Source organism: Odocoileus virginianus, unplaced genomic scaffold (genome assembly GCF_023699985.2).
Source record: "Odocoileus virginianus isolate 20LAN1187 ecotype Illinois unplaced genomic scaffold, Ovbor_1.2 Unplaced_Contig_28, whole genome shotgun sequence".
NCBI lineage: Eukaryota > Metazoa > Chordata > Mammalia > Artiodactyla > Cervidae > Odocoileus > Odocoileus virginianus.
Window position 1 is genome coordinate 528,548 of NW_027224345.1, and position 22,854 is coordinate 551,401.

Genomic DNA, 22,854 nt, shown 5'->3' on the forward strand with positions numbered 1-22,854 from the left:
TATCAGTTCATACAATTCAGATTGAATTGGACATTGAATAAATGGATTAGCATATGAAAATCATAAAATAAGCTACTAGACACTCATTTTATAAGGTAGCCAACATTGATCTGCCAGGACAGTTGTTATCAGCTCCACTGTCATAACATAGCACATGGCACATTCAACATTATGGCCATTCAACATTAACTCCTTTTTTTTAAATAAATGTTTGTTGGAAGAAAAAAGCAGTCAGTTCTGTCAGTTTTTTGTACTAAACGGTAGCCATTCACCAACTGCTGATTAAAGGGAGAAATATGAGAGTCCCCTGGCGATTCAGTGGTTAGGACTCGGTGCTTTCACTGCTGGGGCCTGGGTTTGATCCCTGGTCAGAACTAAGATCTCACAAGCCACAGGCCAAAAAAGGAAAAAAAAGACAGGGAGGGATGTCAGCCTAAAAACATTCCCTCATCCTCAAATTGTATGGGTTACATTATGACAGTCCTCTCCAGGGTCAATGCTCTGTGTATCTACATTTTTTTAATGCCACCTTTATGACATAACAAAAAAGTATATAAATATTATAAATACTACTTCAGAAATCAAACTTTGCAAGTACAACTGTGTGATTATTAACAGTGATTTTTTTTAACACACTGTATTCTCTCTCAGCTGCATTTGACATACCCACATTATGCCATATAGCAGCAATTCACCTTAGAGAGTTGTTTCCCATTTTAGACATTTCTGACCACCTATGCTTCCATGCAGTATTCCCCACTGAACAGACTAAAGGCTGCCCACTCCCTGGAATGCACAGATATGGCAGCATGATACAGAGGGATGATCAAAATAGTAGGTTATCAGATGAAACTTCTTTAAAACCACATTTAAAACACTGTCTTAAATAAGGGCTATAAATTCTGAAAATCTTGAAAAAAATTCTGAAAAGAATGTTCATTTTAAATGAATACATAGAACTACAAAACATAAATTATACTGAAATTGAGTAATCAAAATAGTTGTTTTATATATAGCTGTATTAATACATTGAGATGTAGTGGTAGTACTAAAAACCACTGTGAGGAAATTCCCTGGTGGTCCAGTGATTAGGACTCTGCACTTTCACTGCCAAGGGCCTGGGTTCGACCCCTGGTCAGGGAACTAAGATCCTCCAAGCCATGTGACATGGCTAAATTTTTTTTTCCATTTATTTTTATTAGTTGGAAGCTAATTACTTTACAATATTGTAGTGGTTTTTGCCATACATTGACATGAATCAGCCATGGATTTACATGTGTTCCCCATTCCGATCCCCCCTCCTGCCTCCCTCCTCATCCCATCCCTCTGGGTCTTCCCAGTGCACACCAGCCCTGAGCACTTGTCTCATGCATCCAGCCTGGACTGGCGATCTGTTTCACACTTGATAATATACTTGCTTCAATGCTATTCTCTCAGAACATCCCACCCTCACCTTCTCCCACAGAGTCCAAAAGTCTGTTCTGTATATCTGTGTCTCTTTTTCTGTTTTGCATATAGGGTTATCATTACCATCTTTTTAAATTCCATATATATGTGTTAGTATACTGTATTGGTCTTTATCTTTCTGGCTTACTTCACTCTGTATAATGGGCTCCAGTTTCATCCATCTCATTAGAACTGATTCAAATGAATTCTTTCTAATGGCTGAGTAATATTCCACTGTGTATATGTACCACAGCTTCCTTATCCATTCGTCTGCTAATGGGCATCTAGGTTGCTTCCATGTCCTGGCAATTATAAACACTGCTGCGATGAACATTGGGGTGCATGTGTCTCTTTCAGATCTGATTTCCTCGGTGTGTATGCCCAGGAGGGATTGCTGGGTCATATGGCAGTTCTATTTCCAGTGTTTTAAGGAATCTCCACACTGTTCTCCATAGTGGCTGTACTAGTTTGCATTCCCACCAACAGTGTAAGAGGGTTCCCTTTTCTCCACACCCTCTCCAGCATTGCTTGTAGACTTTTGGATAGCAGCCATCCTAACTGGCGTGTAATGGTACCTCATTGTGGTTTTGATTTGCATTTCTCTGATAATGAGTGATGTTGAGCATCTTTTCATGTGTTTGCATGGCTAAAATTAAAAAATAAAACCCACCATGATTTTGTGGTGATGAATATCAGTGCTATTTTGAAATAGCTGCAATAACTGTGGAATCTCTGTGATTTCTATTAGCGTGAAAGTTGCGGTACTGCTAATATTTCTGTACCTTGTTGCCAACATTCATAATGAAAGGAAACATTAAATTTCAGATAGAGTACAGTAGTGGGGGAGGAGGGGGAGATGTAACTCTTCCCATCAAGTTTCAGACATCTGAATTCTTCAGTTTAAAAATCCCTGCCTTAGATACTGTTTTAACATTTTACCATATACATGTATTTCCCCCCCCACCAAACTGTCATTATAGGTACTCAAGAAGCACTGTTGTTTTTCAGTGAGAAATACATCTAGGACTTTTAAGTCTTACTCTTCAGATCAAATGGACACAGGCCCTGAAAGCCTCCTGGCAGGCAGATAAATCATGTGGGGGCCTTTTTTTTCATATCAAAGGATAGAACAATTTAGCTGGATTTTCACGAACATTTGTGTTTGATGGGAGATTGAAAAACTTTAAGATGTAGGACACAGCCAATGTTGCACTTGCATGACGACAGTCATTCAGTTCTTGTAGGGAAACTGGAACTGGAGTTAGATGCAGACTATGAATTGCTGAATCACACAGTATTAACAATGGGATTTTTTTCAATGATACATATTCAATCATATCACCCTATCTAAAATAAGTTAGCCCTCTCTTTCCATGGCTCTGCATTAGCAGATTCAACAACTGCAGATCAAAAATATATTTAATTTCCAGAAAGTTCCAAAAACTAAAACTTGAATTTGCCATGCACTGGCAACTATTTACATAGCAGTTATACTGTATTTACAAACTTTGCAATTTACATTTATGTTGTATTTTATAAGTAATCTAGAGATGATTTAAAATATAATACATGTGAGAATGTATGTAGGATATATGTAAATACTACATCATTTTATATGAGGAACTTGAGCATCTGTGGACTCTAGTATCTGCAGAAAGTCCTGCAAGCAATCCCCCTTGGATCTGAGGGACACCTGTAATAATTTCTTTTGGTAAGAGCAAAGTTTTGTACTATCAATAGATAATCTATTATTTAAGCTTCAGCTCATCTTTTTCAAGCTTCTATCTGTATATTTCATAATATGTCTAACAGTAACTGTATTACATGTCATTTACAAGTAGCTTTCATATGTGTGTGTGTTAGTTGCTTAGTCATGTCCGACTCTTTGCAACCCCATAGACCGCAGCCCACCAGGCCCCTCCGTCCATGGGATTCTCCAGGCAAGAACACTGGAGTGGGTTGCCATTTCCTTCTCCAAAAGGAACTATAGAAAGAAAGTGAAGTCGCTCAGTCATGTCCAACTCTTTGAGACCCCATGGACTGTAGCCTACCAGGCTCCTCCATCCATGTAACTTTCATATGTGTATGTGATAAAAAAAATATCTTTGTCCCTAGTTACTGGCAACATGCCTCCCTTGGAATCTATGTAGTGACTTGGCCTTTTTTATGTTAATGTATGATTGGTGCCTGGGGACTCCTCAATAGCTTCAGGATGGGGACTGGTCACCAGAAAGACTTAATTAGTGGCTTGGAACTCTTGGCCTCACCCCCTGGCCTCTAGGGAAAAGACAGGTGCTAGAAATAGTTATTTACCAATGGCCAGTGATTTAAATGATTTAAACAATCATGCCTACACAATGAAACCTCTGTAAAAAAATCCTAAATGACAGGGTTCAGAGAGCTTCAGGTTGGTGAACACATCAAGGTGCTGGAAGTGTGACCATGCCCAGAGAGGACACAGAAGCTCACACACACCTCATTCTCCATACCTTGCCCCATGCATCTCTTTCATTTGGCTGTTCCTGAGTTGTAGTTATAAAAACCAGTAATGATAGGTTTTCCTAAGTTCTATGAGCCACTCAAACAAATTAATGAACCTGAAGAAGCAGCCATCCTCAGGAAACCTCAATCTGTAGCCAAGCTGAAGAGAAGTGTGGATAACATGGGGCCCTAAGACTAGTAACTGGCATCTGACGTGAGGGCAGTCTTATGGGAGTGAGCCCTTAAACCTGTGTGCAGTTTGACTCTAATCCAGCAAGTGTCAGGATTGAGTTGAATTGTAGAATACCCAGTTGGTGTCTGCAAAGAAATGGAGAACTGCTAGGTGTGGAAAAACCCCACATTTGGTGTCAGAAATGTGAGTAAAAGCAGCTCAGTTATAGTGGCTTGTCACTAGGTAACACAGGGTTAACAATCCATTTCACCCCTTACTGTGTGATCTTGGGCGGGTCAGTCTCACCAAGCCATTTCTTCAATTAAAAAATGGAAATGCTACCCTTGACCTCAACGGATTATGGTAAGGATTAAACAAGAAACCTATGTAGAGTACCTAATACACAGATGGTACTTGATAAATTCTCCAGTGATAGAGCACAGAATGCTATGCTGCACTTTATGTTTTAGGAGGGAACCAAACTCCTTTTCAGTCTACAACCTGAAGATATGACGTGTTAGCACATGTCAGAACTCAGGTGGTGATGAGTGATGGATGACTAAATGGTCTGCAAAGGGACTCCAGGGTAGGGCACCAGTGATAAAGCAGCCCAGCACCAGGTACCTTATCCCAGTCTTTGGCTGTAGTAAACCAACAGCCTACATGCTAGTGTATGTTAAATGGGTCTTAGATCTGGAATACTAATGACAGACTTCTGCCTAAATGATTTTTACATGTATTTGTCAATATCAACTATCTCAGTGAAAGAAAGTGAATGAAAAATGCTTGAGAAAAGTAACTTTAATATTATTGATATCTGGACTGTGATATACAAAACTGACATTCTCAGAGTAAATTTTAAAATGGTCAGAGTAATGTTACAAAAACTTCTCTAGAAATAACATAAATTCTATTAAGTTTACAGAGTATGCCTAAAAGAAAAATGTAAGAATATTTGAGTAAAGAAACATTAACCTAGTGCTCAGAATACCAAAATACATGTATGGGGGAAAGCAAGAGCAGGTGGTAAATACAATATTTACAAAAAAAGTTAGAACAAAAACTCATTTTTTGAGTTCTCTCACCTTAAGCCTGAAGGTTTCATGCTCCCAAAGAATCCAGTTATGGGAACAAATTACCTCATACTCAAGTTTTGCTTTAAAATACTATAAAACAGGTTATATTCTCAAGTTTTATTAAGTTGTTTGTACAAACTTAAAGTCATGAGCATGACTTCAGGATCTGAGCTTTTTATGTCAAGTGCTTTAACTAAGCAGTCTAAGGCCTCCTGTATTTTTCCACACTCTTTCAGTTCTTTTCCATGCAAGACAAGAGTGTCATAGTCATTCACAGCCTCCACTGCCTCATCCTGGGGAGAGTCAACCAACTGTCCACCAGACAAAGGCTCAGGGTCACCCGGAGTGGTCACCTGAGCCAGAGCACCAGGCTTAGATGTACTTAACCTACTGGATTTATTTTCTGAAGACAGTGTTTCTCTGGAAGGATCTTCTTTTGTATGCTCTAGGGCTTCGTCACTGCTTTCCTCTGCTCCTTCCTCCAGATAATCTTCAACAACCTTTGCTTCATTGCTATTGTCAAGTCTTTCCTCCATATCCTCCACGTGGTCTAAAACCACATTAATAAGAGACCTCCTAGAAGCCAGGGATCTTCTAGAGTTTACAGACTTATTTATACTGTCAGATATTTTAGGTGAAAAAAACCTTCCAGGTGGACTGATGTCATTTTTGGGAGTTGAGGCATCAAATTGTTTTACATATAAAAATGGGAAGGGAGATGTGTTGAATGGGTTTGTGCTTGAAGTATCTTTAAAAGTATGTTCACCTTCATCATCTGAATCAATTCGTCTGGCTTTTCTTCTGACTTTCACATTAACTACTTCTTCTGGCTCATCATCTTCCTCAGTAAGATCCACACTGAGACATGCTTTGCTATGCACTGACTCTGCTCTGGAATTAGCTGCAGAGCCACACAAGCTATTTTCTTTCTCCACATGCTCCAAAGACTGACTGGAAAGATTTTGTCCATTGTCTGCAGAGTCTTCCAAGAAAAGATTGAAATCACATGCATACTGTGCTGAAGAGGCTAAAGGTTCCTCTTCCAATTTGGCCTCATTCGCTTGAGCATCCTGCAGAGCACTGTGGGCTGCTTCTAAGTCATCATCAGCTATTTTAATAACAGATACATTCGATTCTGGCCTTTGATATTCCTTTGTTTTAGGATTAGCAGGCAAGGCATTGCAGTGATGTAAAATCGCATCATCCTCTAGTTGATCTAGATTTGGTCCAAGATCAACTCTGACTGACTTGCTAGGTAAATAATTAAAACTTCCCAGAGGGCTCTCTTGCTCTGACTCCTGCATAAACCCCTCTTGTGATGCCTCTTTTTGTATAGCCATCCCTGATAAAGAGTCAGGGAAAATCTCTTCTACATCTCCACACCCCTTGGGTAAAGTAGTGACAAAGTCATCATCAAATGTACTTACACATGAGTGCCTACCATCTTGTGGGATGGTATCATTCATCTTTATCCTGGAGAGATCTTTCTCACCCTCTTTGGGCAGATCATCAATGATTACGCTGGCCATTAGAGAACCGATTTCTTCTTCCTGGGTGTGATAAATAGGTAGACGAGATGAAGGCTGAGGCTGTGGTTTATTTACTTCGGCACGTTTTTTCTTTGTTTGATATACAGGTTCTCTCAGCCAGATGCCCTCATTCCCAGTTTTTTGTCTTTCCATTAGGAGCTCTGTATTTTGAGACTCGGATTCAACAAGGAATTGAGCTTTCTGAACCCTTTGTTGAATATAGTGAGAGTCTTCGATCACATCAAGCTCTTCTTTAACAGACAGGTCACGCGTGTACATCAAATCATGGTCTGAGATTCCAGCTATCCTCAAAGAGTGCAGGAAGGCAATATGTTCATCTAGGTTCTTATCAGATCTCCTCTGAGCAGCATGCAAAGACTGAAGCTGCAGCTGGGTTGCAGAGTTCTGAAAATCCTCAACTGTAAAGAGCTCTCTCAATTCTTGTTTACTAAAATATCGGAAAGGGTTCTTCTTATCACCAGTAGTTTGTCTTATCAGTGAGTCCTTGAAAACCTGTCTTCTGTATATTTTTTCCTCTACAGTTCCACAAGTGATGAGCCTATAAACTACAACATTTTCTTTCTGTCCAATTCGGTAAACCCTATCCACAGCTTGAGCATCAGTTGCAGGATTCCAGCTAGGATCAAAGATGACCACTCTGCTTGCTGCAGTTAATGTTAAGCCAACACCACCTACTTGAGTGGTAAGCAGAAAAACAGAGTAATCTTTATTTTGCTGGAATAAACTAATTCTTTTTTCTCGTTCCACAAGATGAGTAATTGTTCCATCGATTCGCAGTATCTTAAAGTGCCTATTCTTTAAGAGACGTTCAATGATGTTTAGAATTCGTCTTGACTGGGAAAACACCAGAGTTTGATGCCCTTCATCTCGCAGTTTCTTAAGCAGGTCCATTAGAAATACCATTTTTCCAGATTCTTCCATCAGTGTATCATCACTTATTTGATCAATATGGTCCACATCTGAGGAATCTTCCCCTTCGATTTCATCCTGAACAGATAATTTGGCAGCTCCTAGGTTCAGCAAACCACAAGCTCGTGCAGATAGCAGCCTAGGATGATCACAGAGCTTCTTTAAGACACTGAGCTCAGCCAAAGGTGAGCGTGTCTCCATTAACAACTCCTTGATATGATCTAGAGACACAAATTTCCTGTATATTTCTTCTTGTAAAGGTACAAGGCGTATCCAAATAATTAAATCATTTTTCCTGGAAAGGGAAGGCATTTCACATATGGCACCAACATCTGGACTCTTTTCACTAAGCTGGACCTCTGGGTTGCTTGACTTTTTCTTCTGTACCTCTTCTTTAGTCCTCCTGAGAAAATAGGGCTTTATGATTGCCATTAAGTTTTCAGATATTTTAAATCCCAAAGCTTTTTCCCCTGGGGTAGCATCCTTCTCTCTTGCTCTAGTAATAGGATTTTCATACTCCATTTTAAAAGTTCTTAATGTTCCTAGCAGGGACCCTTGACAAGCAAAATCAAATAGGGACCATAGTTCTTGTAAATTATTCTGGATTGGGGTTCCTGTGAGGAGGATGCGATTACTGGCAGGGATTGCACGAGCACATATTGCTGACTTGGTAGATGAGGTTTTTATTTTATGTGCTTCATCAAGGATGACATAGTCCCACAAAAATTCTTGGCCATTCAAGCTGGAAAGCTGCTGCCAATTATTGATTAACATTTGGTATGTGGTGATAATGACACCATTCCTTTGCTGAATCCGAAAGAGGTTTCTGGTACGTTCATCCTTGCTAGGACCATGAAAGGTTTTGACTCTCATTCCTGGAGTCCACTTGACAAATTCTCTTAGCCATACACTGATGAGACTGGTTGGCATGATCAGAAGAACATGGTTCACAAGTGAAGCATCAAACATACCAGAAAGGAAAGCAATGATTTGAACAGTCTTTCCTAACCCCATATCGTCTGCCAGAATGCCACCTCTCCTTCCATCCCTATACAGGCTATAGAGAAAAGCTACACCTTCCTTCTGGTACTCATATAGTTGGTTGTGCAGTTCTTGATAAAGCAGCAGGCCAGAGTTGCACACATCTATGAATTCATCATCTCCATGTTCTGCCAACTCCTCCAAGGCTTCCTGTATTTTTTGGATTCTGCTCATCACCTTTTCGTTGGGAAAAATGTCCTTTGCCAAGTTGAAAAGTTTAAGTGCTTCTTCCAGATCTCCATTCTTAGTTGCTTCTTTGGCCTCCTTCACGTATCTGTAAAAATAAGGTTAAAAAAAGCTATGTATACATAGAGACTGAAAGGTAGAAGATTAGAAAGAAAGGAAACAAATTGAACATTCAGTCTAAGAATGCTTTAGAGTCCATTTTGGAACCCAAACCATAGTTGAGCTTTCAATATCCTCAATTCAGGATGGGAAAGATTAGCACAGAAGATACCAATGAAAGCTGGCATCACTTAAGAAGACACAAATATCCACCAAACCCTGCTAGCAATAACTTCAGGTACTAATTGTAGGAAATATATGTGCAAAAGTTATTGCACATACAATAACCAACCTATATTGTGGGAGCATGGAAACAAGAAGATACATGAGCGCTTCTCAGGCCTTATTTTTCTGGATCTCTGTGATACATTTCACACTGTTGATCACTCTGTCCTTGAAAATCCCGCCCTCCATTGGATTCAGATCGATTCCTCCTGGTTTGCTCCCCCATCATTGGCCATTTATTCTCTGTGTCTTTCTTAGGTCCCTATTCTTCCTCCCCAAAGGCTCAGTCCTAGCCCTCTTCTCACTCCTTTTCCTTTCTCCTTATTGTCTCCTAGAGCTTCCACTCCCACCTATGTGTTCCTAACTCCCAAAACACTTTCTCCAACCCAAGGCTTGCCCTCAAGCTCTAGTCTAGACCCATATTCCAACTGCTTTCTGTACATCTCCACTTGAAAGTTTCACAGGCATCTCCAATTCAATTAATTCCATATTAAACTTATTATTTCCCCTCTTAAGGCATGCTTCTCTGTTTTTATGGTAATAAATGACAGTAACATCCACTCAGCCATACAAGCTAAAAATCTAAGGATCATCCTTGACTCCAACCCAAATGAATGATCCTTGACTTCTCTCTTTCTAACCACCTCATCCCTTAGCCAACAGTCCCCCAAGCCCTCCTAACTTTATTTCCCAAAAATAACCTGTGTCTTGCTCTCTCATCTCTATCACTACTGTGGTCCAAGTCACCATCATCTCTGGATTGGATAACTGCAACTTCCTACTCACTGGTTTCCCTATGTCCACTCTTGGCCCCTCCAACATATTCTCTGCACAGGAGCCAGAGATATTGTCTTAAAACATAAAAGATATTATCAGCCCTTTGCTTAAAGGTCTTCAGTGGTTTACAGTTGATAGATTTTGAAAGGGTGCCACAACAATTCACTGAGGAAAGAGTAGTCTTTTCAACTAAATATTCATGTGCAAAAGAATGAAATTGGTCCCCTACCTCACAACATACACAAAAATTAATTCAAAATGAATAAAAGACCTAAATATAGGTGCTGAAATCACAAAATTCTTAGAAGAAAGTTAGGAGTAATAAGTGTAACTCTGTCATGACCTTGGATTTGGCAATGGTTTCTTAGATATGATGCCAAACACATGGGCAACCAAAGTAAAAAATAAATTGGGCTTCATAAAAGCTAAAAACATTTGTGCTTCAAAGGATACCATGAAGAAAGTCAAAAGACAACCCAAGGAATGAGAGAAAATACTTGCAAATCTTATACCTGATAAAGGATTTGTACCTAGAATATATAAGGAACTCTTACAACTCAATAATTAAAAGACGAAGAGGGACGTCCCTGGTGGTCCAGTGGTTAGGACTCAACACTTTCACTGCCACAGCCCTGGGTTCAATCCCTGTTCAGGGAACTAAGATCCCGCCAAAAAAAAAAAAAGACAAGTAACCCAATAAAAATGGGCAAAGTATCTGACTATTTCTCCAAAGAAGATATACAAATAGCTTACAACCACATAAAAAGATGCTCAACATTATTAGTCATCAGGGAAAATGCAAACCAAAACCACAGTAACACTTCATGCCCATTAGGATGACTAGAATCAAAAAGAGAAAATACCAAGTGTTGACAGCAACATGAAAAATTGGAAAAATTGAAACTCTATAACACTGTTGGTAGGAATGTAAAATGGAGTAGATGCTTCAGAAATTAGTCCATCAGTTCCTTAAAAAGTTGCACATAGAGTTAACATGTAATTTAGGAATTCTATTCCCAGGTATATACCCAAGAGAAATGAAAACATTTGGTCACAGAAAATCTTGCACATGAATGTTCACAGCAGTATTATATTATTCACTAAACCAAAAGTGGAAATAACACAAATGTCCAAAATGATGATATACCAGATAAAAAGGCGATACATCCATACAATGGAATATTATGCAGCCATAAAAAGGAATGAAATAATGCTACAGCATGAATGAGTCTTAAAAACATTTTGCTACATGAAATAATAAGCCAGTCACTCACTGACACAGAGAACAAATTAGTGGTTACCATTGGGGAGAGGAATGGGGGTGGTGGCGGGCAACACAGGGATAAAGGATTAAGAGGTACAAACTATTAGGTATAAAATAAGCTACAAGGATATATTGTACAACACAGGGAATATAGCCAATATTTTATAATAACTATAAATGGAGTATAACCTTTAAAAATTGTGAATCACTATCATTGTACACCTGTAACTTACATAATATTGTACATCAACTATACATAAAAATGCCAGTCACAAAAGGGCATATATTTTATGATTCTATTTATAAGAAATGTCCAGGTTAGGCAAATTCACAGAGAAAGTAGATTAGTGGTTGCCAGGGGCTGGCAGCTGGGGCATTCATGAACTGGAGAGGGTATGATGGCTGAAAGGTAAGGAATTTCTTTTAAGGGTGATGAAAATGTTCTAAAACTAACTGTGGCGATGGGGTGCACAACTCTGTGAACATACGAAAAATTATCAAACTGTACACTTTTATGATATGAGAATGGAATGGTACCTTAACAAATCTGTTAACAACAACAAAATCCTCAGTGGCTTCCTATGGCATAAGAATGAAGTTTAAGCTCTGTAGCCTGGCATTCCAGGCCCTGACTGATACAGCCAGGAACTGCTGATCTCTCTGCCTTAACTTCTGCCACTTCCTGTCTCAAACATTTTCTTTTAACCCCTTATGCCCATCATACTACTTTGTCCTCTAAAGCTTAGGCTCACACCACCTTCCTCTTCTGGACTATACTCCTCTCCAAGCTGACCTCACTCATTCTTTAAGACACTGTTTCTCAATGTTCTGCACAATCTCCTGGAGGGCTTGTTAAAACACAGATTGCTGGACCCCAACATCAGATTTTCTGATTCTGTAGTGAGGCCCAAGAATTTGCAATTCTACAAAGTTGCCAGGTGATGCTAATACTTCTGATCCAGAAACCACATTTCAAGAGCTGCTTTAAGATCAGGCCTCACCTGTGGTTCCTCTAGGATGCCTTTCATCCCTCCCCTCCCCTCACCAGTTGTTCCACCTCAATACTCCCCTGTATGTTCACCTCTATCAGTACATTTAACACACTGTATTAAAATCACCATGAAACAATCTAGCTATATTGCAAATGTATGAAACAACCTCATTGAAGAGGGTGGAGGGAAAATGTGCTGACCTAAGTAACCTAGGAAATGAATGAAGTCTGTAAAACTAAAAGAAACACAAGCACGTACTCTAGTGGATACAGTTGTTTCCCATGGGGGTATGAGGTAAAAATTCTGATACTGAAATGCATGTATGCTAGAGTTGAAGAATTAAGTAAATGGATGGCAGATAGTGGGAGCCAGGTTTCTCACTGTTGGAATGGGAGTTGACAGACTGGTTAAGAGAAGGTTACAATGATCCAGGCGGTAATGGATCAGAATTAGAAACATCACTATAAACCCATGTTCAATATAAATACAGATCAGTTCAGTTCAGTCACTCAGTCATGTCCAACTCTTTATGACCCCATGGACTGCAGCACACCAGGGTTCCCTGTCCATCACCAACTCCCAGAGCTTGCTCAAACTCATGTCCAAGTTGGTGATGCCATCCAGATAGATACACACAGATAGTTACACCTAAAAATATTTACAGACATGTGGATATACGTGGGTTAGTATATACACATATTTCCTTGCTCTATCAGCTAAGAGGGCCTAGAAGCAAGGAAACCCCGGCAACAACAAGCACATAAAGCACCCAGATCTTGATTTCTAGTACCATTTGCCAATAAAAGGACAAGGCCTCCTTAGAAAAATGGCATTCTAGGGTTATGGCAAGAAATCTATAAGATGAGCCTGGAGCATGCTGTATTGTCAGAAAGTAAGGAAGTGGTCAAATACAAACAACATCCCACAATGATAGGAGTGTGTCAAAGAGACACAGGTGCCAAAGGAAAGAGCTCCCAATGGTCAAAGCCAGAATAATTTGAGCAATACAATAAAGTAGTATTGGATTATAACTCAAAGTATAAAATAAATATTCATGAGTCCACAGATATATTAGTCCAATATAAATGAGTGAATAAGTATAGGAAATGAGACAAATCTCCTATGCAGAAGAATTTCAAATAATTTATACAGATACTCTACCCTCAAGAAAATGAAGCATAATTCCTACTCCTTAACTGTGGAGTACATGTAGTAACATCCTTCCAAAGAGTACAGTATGGAAAAGTGCAGTGCGGAAAAGAGTAACTTTAAAGTGAAGAAACTGGGAATTTCTTGGTGGGCCAGTGGTTAGGACTCCATGCTTCCACTGCAGGGGGCATGGGTTTGATCCCTGGTCAGAGAACTAAGATCTCACAAACCATGTGGTGTGGCCAAAAACAAAACAAAAATAAAGTGAAGAAACCTGGCAAACAGTACCTCAGCCAGGTGATTACAGTCAACATCAACAGTGATAAGTCATGTGGATAGTATATACCCTTTTTTGGCTTCCCTGATAGCTCAGTTGGTAAAGAATCCGCCTGCAATGCAGGAGACCCCGGTTCGATTCCTGGGTCGGGAAGATCCGCTGGAGAAGGGATAGGCTACCCACTCCAGTATTCTTGGGCTTCCCTTGTGGCTCAGCTGGTAAAGAATCTGCCTGCAATGCAGGAGACCTGGGTTCAATCCCTGGGTTGGGAAGATCCCCTGGAGAAGGGAAAGGCTACCCACTCCAGTATTCTGGCCTGGAGAATTCCATGGACTGTATAGTCCATGGGGTCGCAGAGAGTCAGACATAACTGAGTGACTTGCATTTTCACTTTGACATGATTTAATGAAAAGGGTAATTTACCTCTGTAGTCTCCCCGCACCCCCTGCCAAAACCAAAAGCCCCAGTCTAAATATGAGAAAGTACACTGACAAATCCCAACTAGGGGAACAGTATACAAACTGCCTGATCAGTACTCCTCAAAATGGTCAAGGTCATCAAAAATACTGGCAAGTCTAAGAAACTATCACAGGCAAGAAGAACCTAAAGAGACAGATGACAAAATGTAATGTGGTGTCCTAGACAGGATGCTGGAATACAAAAAGGATATTAGGTAAAACCTATGGATTTACTGAATAATAATGTATCAGTATTGGTTTATTAACTGTAATGTACCACATAAATGTAAGTTGTTAAGAATACAGTAAACTAGGTGTCGGATATATGGGAACTCTCTATTATCTTTGTGATATACTTGTAAATCTAACACTACTCTAGAATTAAAAGTTTTTTTAAAAAAAGAAAAAAAAAAAGTCCATTTGTGGACTTGCCTGTTGGTGCGGTGGATAAGAATCCACCTACCAATGCAGGAAACATGGGTTTGATCCCTTGTTCAGGAAGAGCCCACATAATATGGAGCAAATAAGCCTGAACTACTGAAGCTGAAGCTCCAATACTCTGGTCACCTGATGCAAAGAGCTGACACATTAGAAAAGACCCTGATGCAAGGAAAGATTGAGGGAGAAAGTGGAGAAGGGGATGACAGAGAACAATATGGTTGTATGGCATCACTGACTCAATGGACATGAGTTTGAGCAAGCTCTGGGAGACGGTGAAGGACAGGGAAGCCTGGGAGCAGAGAGGAGGTGGGGAGGAGGAAGAGAAGGCTGGACAGGACCAATTCATTCTCCCTAGGAGAACACAGGGAGCAATTTCCAGGCTGGGAATAACAGGGAGGGAACATGTTTCCACCCATCAACAGAAAATTTGGATTAAAGATTTACTGAGCATGGCCCCGCCCATCAGAACAAGACCCAGTTTCCCCCATAGTCAGTCTCTCCCATCAGGAAGCTTCCATAAGCCTCTTATCCTTATCCTTCAGAGGGGAAGTGAAAGTGATGTCGCTCAGTCATGTCCCCCATGACCCATCCATCTTGGGTGGCCCTACACAGCATGGCTCATAGTTTCATTGAGTTAGACAAGGCTGTGATCCATGTGATCAGTTTGATGAAAGTGAAGTCGCTCAGTCATGTCCGACTCTTTGCGACCCCGTGGACTATAGCCTACCAGGCTCCTCTGTCCATGGAATTCTCCAGGCAAGAATACTGGAGTGGGCTGCCATTTCCTTCTCCAGGGGATCTTCCCAACCCAGGGATTGAACCTGGGTCTCCCACATTGCAGGCAGACACTTTACCCTCTGAGCCACCAGGGAAGTATCCCTCAGAGGGCAGACAGAATGAAAACCACAATCACAGAAAACTAATCAAACTGATCACATGGACCATAGCCTTGTCTAACTCAATGAAACTATGAGCCATGCCGTGAAGGGCCACCCAAGACGGACAGGTCATGGCAGAGAGTTCTGACAAAACATGGTCCACTGGAGAAGGGAATGGCAAACCACTTCAGTATTCTTGCCTTGAGAACCCCATGAACAGCATGAAAAGGCAAAAAGATAGGACACTGAAAGATGAACTCCCCAGGTTGGTAGGTGCCCAATATGCTACTGGAGAAGAGTGGAGAAATAACTCCAGAAAGAATGAAGAGACAGAGCCAAAGTGAAAACAACACCCAGTTGTGGATGTGACTCATGATGGAAGTAAAGTCTGATGCTGTAAAGAACAATATTGCATAGGAATCTGGAATGTTAGGTCCATGAATCAAGGTAAATTGGAAGTGGTCAAACAAGAGATGGCAAGAGTGAACATTGACATTTTAGGAATCAGTGAACTAAAATGGACTGGAATGGGTGAATTTAACTCAGATGACCATTGTATCTACTACTGTGGGCAAGAATCCCTTAGAAGAAATGGAGTAGCCCTCATAGTCAACAAAAGAGTCCGAAATGCAGTACTTGGGTACAATCTCAAAAACAACAGAATGATCTCTGTTCAGTTTCCAAGGCAAACCATTCAATATCACAGTAATCCAAGTCTATGCCCTGACCAGTAATGCTGAAGAAGCTGAAGTTGAATGGTTCTATGAAGAACTACAAGACCTTCTAGAACTAACACCCAAAAAAGATGTCCTTTTCATCATAGGGGACTAGAATGCAAAAGTAGGAAGTCAAGAGATACCTGGCTGCTGCTGCTGCTAAGTCGCTTCAGTCGTGTCCGACTCTGTGCGACCCCACAGACGGCAGCCCACCAGGCTCCGCTGTCCCTGGGATTCTCCAGGCAAGAACACTGGGGTGGGTTGCCATTTCCTTCTCCAATGCATGAAAGTGAAAAGTGAAAGTGAAGTCGCTCAGTCGTGTCCGACTCTTTGCGACCCCATGGACTGCAGCCCACCAGGCTCCTCCGTCCATGGGATTTTCCAGGCAAGAATCATCATGAGCTCCTTATTGCAAAATTCAGACTTAAATTGAAGAAAGTAGGGAAAACCACTAGACCATTCAGGTATGACCTAAATCAAATCCCTTATGATTATACAGTGGAAGTGACAAATAGATTCAAGGGATTAGATCTGATAGAGTGCCTGAAGAACTATGGATGGAGGTTCATGACACTGTACAGGAGGCAGTGATCAAGACCATCCCCCCAAAAAAAGAAATGTAAAAAGGCAAAATGGTTGTCTGAGGAGGCCTTACAAATAGCTGTGAAAAGAAGAGAAGTGAAAGGCAAAGGAGAAAAGGAAAGATATACCCATTTGAATGCAGACTTCCAAAGAATAGCAAGGAGAGATAAGAAAGACTTCCTCATGATCACTGCAAAGAAACAGAGGAAAACAATAGAATGGGGAAGACTAGAGATCTCTTCAAGAAAATTAGAGATACCAAGGGAAAATTTCATGCAAAGATGGACACAATAAAGGACAGAAATGGTATGGACCTAACAGAAGCAGAAGATATTAAGAAGAGGTAGCAAGAATACACAGAAGAACTATATAAAAAAGATCTTAATGACCCAGATAACCACAATGGTGTGATCACTCACCTAGAGCCAGACATCCTGGAATGTGAAGTCAAGTGGGCCTTAGGAAGCATCACTACAAACAAAGCTAGTGGAGGTGATGGAATTCCAGTTGAGCTATTTCAAATCCTGAAAAGATGATGCTGTGAAAGTGCTGCACTCAACATGCCAGCAAATTTGGAAAACTCAGCAGTGGCCACAGGACTGGAAAAGATCAGTTTTCATTCCAATCCCAAAGAAAGGCAATGCCAAAGAATGCTCAAACTACTGCACAATTGCACTCATCTCACATGCTAGCAAAGTAATGCTCAAAATTCTCCAAGTCAGGCTTCAACAGTACATGAACCGTGAACTTCCAGATGTTCAAGCTGGATTTAGAAAAGGCAGAGGAACCAGAGATCAAATTGCCAACATCCGCTGGATCACTGAAAAAGCAAGAGAGTTCCAGAAAAACATCTACTTCTGCTTTATTGACTACACCAAAGCCTTTGACTGTGTGGATCACAACAAACTGTGGAAAATTCTTCAAGAGATGGGAATACCAGACCACCTTACCTGCCTCCTGAGAAATCTGTATGCAGGTCAAGAAGCAATTAGAACTGGACATGGAACAACAGACTGGTTCCAAATTCGGAAAGGAATACGTCAAGGCTATATACTGTCACCCTGTTTATTTAACTATATGCAGAGTACATCATGCAAAATGCCAGGCTGGATGAAGCACAAGTTGGAATCAAGATTGCTGGGAGAAATATCAATAACCTCAGATATGCAGATGACACCACCCTTACAGCAGAAAGTGAAGAAGAATTAAAGAGCCTCTTGATGAAAGTGAAAGAGGAGAGTGAAAAAGATGGCTTAAAACTCAACATTCAGAAAACTATGATCATGGCATCTGGTCGCACTCTTCAAGGCAAATAGATAGGGAAACAATGGAAACAGTGAGAGAGGTTTTTTTTTGTTTTTTTTGCTCCAAAATCACTGCAGATGGTAACTGCAGCCATGAAATTAAAGATCTTACTCTTGGAAGAAAAGCTATGACCAACCTAGACTGCATATTAAAAAGCAGAGACATCAATTTGCCAACAAAGGTCCGTCTAGTCAAAACTATGGTTTTTCCAGTAGTCATGTATGGATGTGAGAGTTGGACTATAAAGAAAGCTGAGTGCCAAAGAATTGATGATTTTGAACTGTGGTGTTGGAGAAGACTCTTGAGAGTCCCTTGGACTGCAAGGAGATCCAACCAGTCCATCCTAAAGGAAATCAGTCCTGAATATTCATTGGAAGGACTGATGCTGAAGCTGAAACTCCAATACTTTGGCCATCTGATGAGAAGAACTGACTCATTGGAAAAGACCTGATGCTGGGAAAGACTGAAGGCAGGAGGAAAAGAGGACAACAGAGGATGAGATGGATGGCATCACCAACTCGATGGACACGAGTTTGAGCAAGCTCCAGGAGTTGGTGATGGACAGGGAGGCCTGGCATGCTGCAGTCCATTGCATCACAGAATCAGGCATGACTGAGCAACTGAACTCTGGGAAACCTGGCGTGCTGCAGTCCATGGGGTTGCAAAGAGTCGGGCATGACTGAGTGACTGAACAACCACAACTATTGAAGCCTGTGCACTCTAGGGCCCACGAGCTGCAATTAGAGAGCCCATGTGCCACAACTACTGAAGCCATCATGCCTAGAGCCTGTGCTCCACATCAAGAGAAGCCAGAGCAATGAAAAGCCTGCACACCTCAACAAAGAGTAGCCCCCACTGGCTGCAACCAGAGAAAGCCCGTATATAACAAGGAAGACCCAGTGTAGCTAAAAATAAAAAAAATAAACATCCACAGTTGTCAACCTTCTGCCTGAACCACAACTGGAGTTTACAGTATCTGTTGGACAGCACCGTTTTCTGGCTGGGTCAAACCCCTGCTGTCAGCCAAATTACCTTCCCAAGTCCCTGCTGCTGCTGCTGCTGCAAAGTCGCTTCATTTGTGTCCGACTCTGTGCGACCCCATAGACGGCAGCCCACCAGGCTCCCCCGTCTCTGGGATTCTCCAGGCAAGAACACTGGAGTGGGTTGCCATTTCCTTCTCCAATGCATGAAAGTGAAAAGTGAAAGTGAAGTTGCTCAGTCGTGGGTCCGACTCTTCACGACCCCATGGACTGCAGCCTACCAGGCTCCTCCGTCCATGGGATTTTCCAGGCAAGAATACTGGAGTGGGTTGCCATTGCCTTCTCCGTCCCAGTCCCTGGAACACCCTAATTAGCAGATCTAATACTGTATCTCAGTTCTTCCCCTCCACCCTGTCTGCTCCAACAATAAAGTTAGACCTAGGACAGTATTCTTTCCCTATAATGGAACTGGGGGAAAAATGAAACCTGCTTTTTATAGCACTGCTCTGGATATCTCGTTATTTACAAGACTACAACACTTTCTGTAATAGTTTGGTTTAGCCACTTAAACTCCAATCTTGGGCTTGGAAGGAAAACATGTCATTTTTACTCCTGCTGCAATCATGTGTCCATCTATAACACATTGTATCCCTAATGATCTGGAGAACTCAGCTAACAGTTTAAGGGCTCAAATATTTTTTCCAAAATTGCTCCCCTATTCTCCTTGGGCCTGGCTAGGGAGAAGCCAGGACTGCTTGGGAGCCAAGAGGACAAGGGAAGAGTAACCAATTCAGCAGAAAGAACATCCTCTCAAGCAGGACAACAAGGAGAAAAAGAGTGCTAGAGTGTGGGGGGAGAGTGTCAGTTTTTATTTTCATTTACCAATTTAATAATTTTCAAAAGATATTTACACATGAAGCTCTAATATGTTAAAGAACTAGTCAGATGCAAAACCATCAACCCAAAAGAGATTTTAATTTCATAGCAAGGGATAATAAAACCCTTTACATTTTAATGATTATACCCCAAATTACATGCTTAGAATATGGTTCCCTTTAAGGAATGTTTTGAAGGACACATAGACTGTATACAAACAACTGCTGGAGAAAGACACAACCATTAAACACAGCCTCTATCTGCAAAGCTACCCTTTCCTTGGCGGAACTGCCCAGCTGCTAATTCCCTGGATCCTAAACCCACCTGAATATCTTTGCCTTAAAGTAGCCACTTAAAACCATTTCTTCCCAAAAGCACTTTCTGTTTCCCCAGATGCAAAAATCTGCCTCAACCACAGCCAAATAACATCTCAACAATCCCATCCCATCTTCCATCCTTCCATTGCTTGCCTGATCCCTGGAGAAGCATTTCCCACAAAGAGAATGCCAGGCTTAGATACTGCAATGTTTTCCTACTGAGAGAAACCAATTAGCTATGGTTTCTATACCATAATTATACCCTCAAAAGCTAAACCCCACTAAATACAGCAGTGTTTGCAAATCAGCAGCTGAAAAGACACAAGCTTAAACTGCAGAGACAAGCACTAGGTTTTCCTTAATCTGGAGGGCCCTTTGCAACATGCCCTATGCTGTTCTTCTGGAATGTGACAAGATAAGGAACTAAATGCAAAGACCCTCACCCAATAAAACTTTATTGGCATCACATGCAAAGCAACCAGAAGTTGCTCTTTTCTAACCTGACCACCAGCCACAGGGTACAGAAGCCTGGTCTTGCGAATTTCAGTCCATGTGAGTAGAATTATGGCTGTCCTTCCCACAAGAACTCAGTTTCCTATAACCTATAATGGAAAAAAAATCTAAAAGAGAATATACACACACACACATATATATATGAATCATGTTGCTGTGATTTGCTATTTAATAACACAACATTGTAATCAACTATACTTCAACAAAAAAATTTTAAAAAAAGAACAACTCAGGGACTTCCCTGGTGATTCAGTGGTTAAGAGTCCACCTGCCAATGCAAGGGACATGGGTTCAATCCCTGATCTGGGAAGATCCCACATGCCACAGAGCAACTAAGCCCATGGGCCACAACTACTGAAGCCCATGCACCTAGAGCCCATGCTCTGCAACAAGAGAAGCCACTGCAATGAGAAGCCTGCACACCACAACAAAGAGTAGCTCCTGGTCACCACACTAGAGAAAGCCCTCGCACAGCAATGAAGACCCAGCGTAGCCAAAAAAAAAAAAAAAAAAGAAATCAGTTCCCCTATCCTGATCCAGCGCCCTGATAAGGAGCTCCTTGACACATCTCTGTATCTACAGTCCCCTTGTCAAGATGCATGTGGATACATCATATACAATTTGTATATGATTCTTTTGTATAAGTCTTGATTCTCAATCAGAATCAATAAGTCATGTGTGACTGGCATAAAAATTGCAGATGACCTGAACTCCAGTACTGGAAACTGGTCCATCAAAGCCTGGATCATAGAATTAGCATGGGAAGATGGCTGCCTTTTGGCCTTACTTCCAGGGTGATCATTTTAATCAAAGTGGAAAATAATTTATCATAATGTTAGGTAGGAAGTTAAGCATGAGCAACAAGGGGTGGCCTAGCTGGAAAGGATGCAAGCTGATCTCTAAAACCCAACCCAGGCACGCCCAGGAGAGCTCACAGATATGCTACAAAAATAACCACAGAGACTTTTCCAACTCCTGCACATGTGCCCTAGGCACACAGTGGATACAAACTAACCACAGGGGCTTCCTCAAGTAACCTTAGGCAGCTAGGAGCCCATTTCATAAATATTCTACACATATATACATCTGATTATAACAGACTGAATTATGGGAAGACATGCACAACAGAGCCTATTGTTATGTAACTTGCAACTGTCAATCAGCCTTGAGCATATGCCTATTTCCACTGCCTTTCTTGATGGGTGGTGGGTATACGCCCTATTTAGCACAGGGCACAACCAAAAGGAGGAGATGTGAAGTATAAAAAGGGGGAAGCCATGAGAGATCATTACAATGTTTACACAGGTGTAAGCATTTCTTCTCTTGTGTTGTTGGAAGAGGGTGTTTGCTATGACCAGTGCATTCTCTTGGCAAAACTCTATTAGCCTTTGCCCTGCTTCATTCCGTACTCCAAGGCCAAATTTGCCTGTTACTCCAGGTGTTTCTTGACTTCCTACTTTTGCATTCCAGTCCCCTATAATGAAAAGGACATCTTTTTTGGGTGTTAGTTCTAAAAGGTCTTGTAGGTCTTCATAGAACCATTCTAACTTCAGCTTCTTCAGCGTTACTGGTTGGGGCATAGGCTTGGATTACCGTGATATTGAATGGTTTGCCTTGGAAATGAACAGAGATCATTCTGTTGTTTTTGAGATTGCATCCAAGTACTGCATTTCAGACTCTTGTTGACCATGATGGCTACTCCATTTCTTCTAAGGGATTCCTGCCCACAGTAGTAGATATAATGGTCATCTGAGTTAAATTCACCCATTCCAGTCCATTTTAGTTCGCTGATTCCTAGAATGTCGACGTTCACTCTTGTCATCTCCTGTTTGACCACTTCCAATTTGCCTTGATTCATGGACCTAACATTCCAGGTTCCTATGCAATATTGCTCTTTATAGCATCAGACCTTGCTTCTATCACCAGTCACATCCACAGCTGGGTATTGTTTTTGCTTTGGCTCCATCCCTTCATTCTTTCTGGAATTATTTCTCCACTTATCTCCAGTAGCTTATTGGGCACCTACCGACCTGGGGAGTTCCTTTTTCAGTACCCTATCATTGTGCCTTTTCATACTGTTCATGGGGTTCTCAAGGCAAGAATACTGAAGTGGTTTGCCATTCCCTTCTCCAGTGGACCACATT

General features: G+C 41.1%; 1 protein-coding gene across 2 annotated transcripts in view; it reads right to left on the reverse strand.

Moving 5' to 3' along the window:
- Positions 1–4,882: 4,882 nt before the first annotated feature.
- Positions 4,883–22,854, reverse strand: part of ERCC6L (ERCC excision repair 6 like, spindle assembly checkpoint helicase) — a 33,106-nt gene continuing 15,134 nt past the window's right edge. The window contains exons 2-3 of one of the 2 annotated variants that reach the window (XM_070464545.1): positions 20,698–20,799; positions 4,883–8,949 (exon numbers count right to left, since the gene is read on the reverse strand). In XM_070464545.1, coding sequence (XP_070320646.1) covers positions 5,286–8,849 — 3,564 coding nt within the window. In that variant the 5' untranslated portion in view covers positions 8,850–8,949; positions 20,698–20,799 and the 3' untranslated portion in view covers positions 4,883–5,285. The remainder of the gene's footprint in view (positions 8,950–20,697; positions 20,800–22,854) is intronic. The other variant, XM_020871681.2, reaches the window with a different exon arrangement.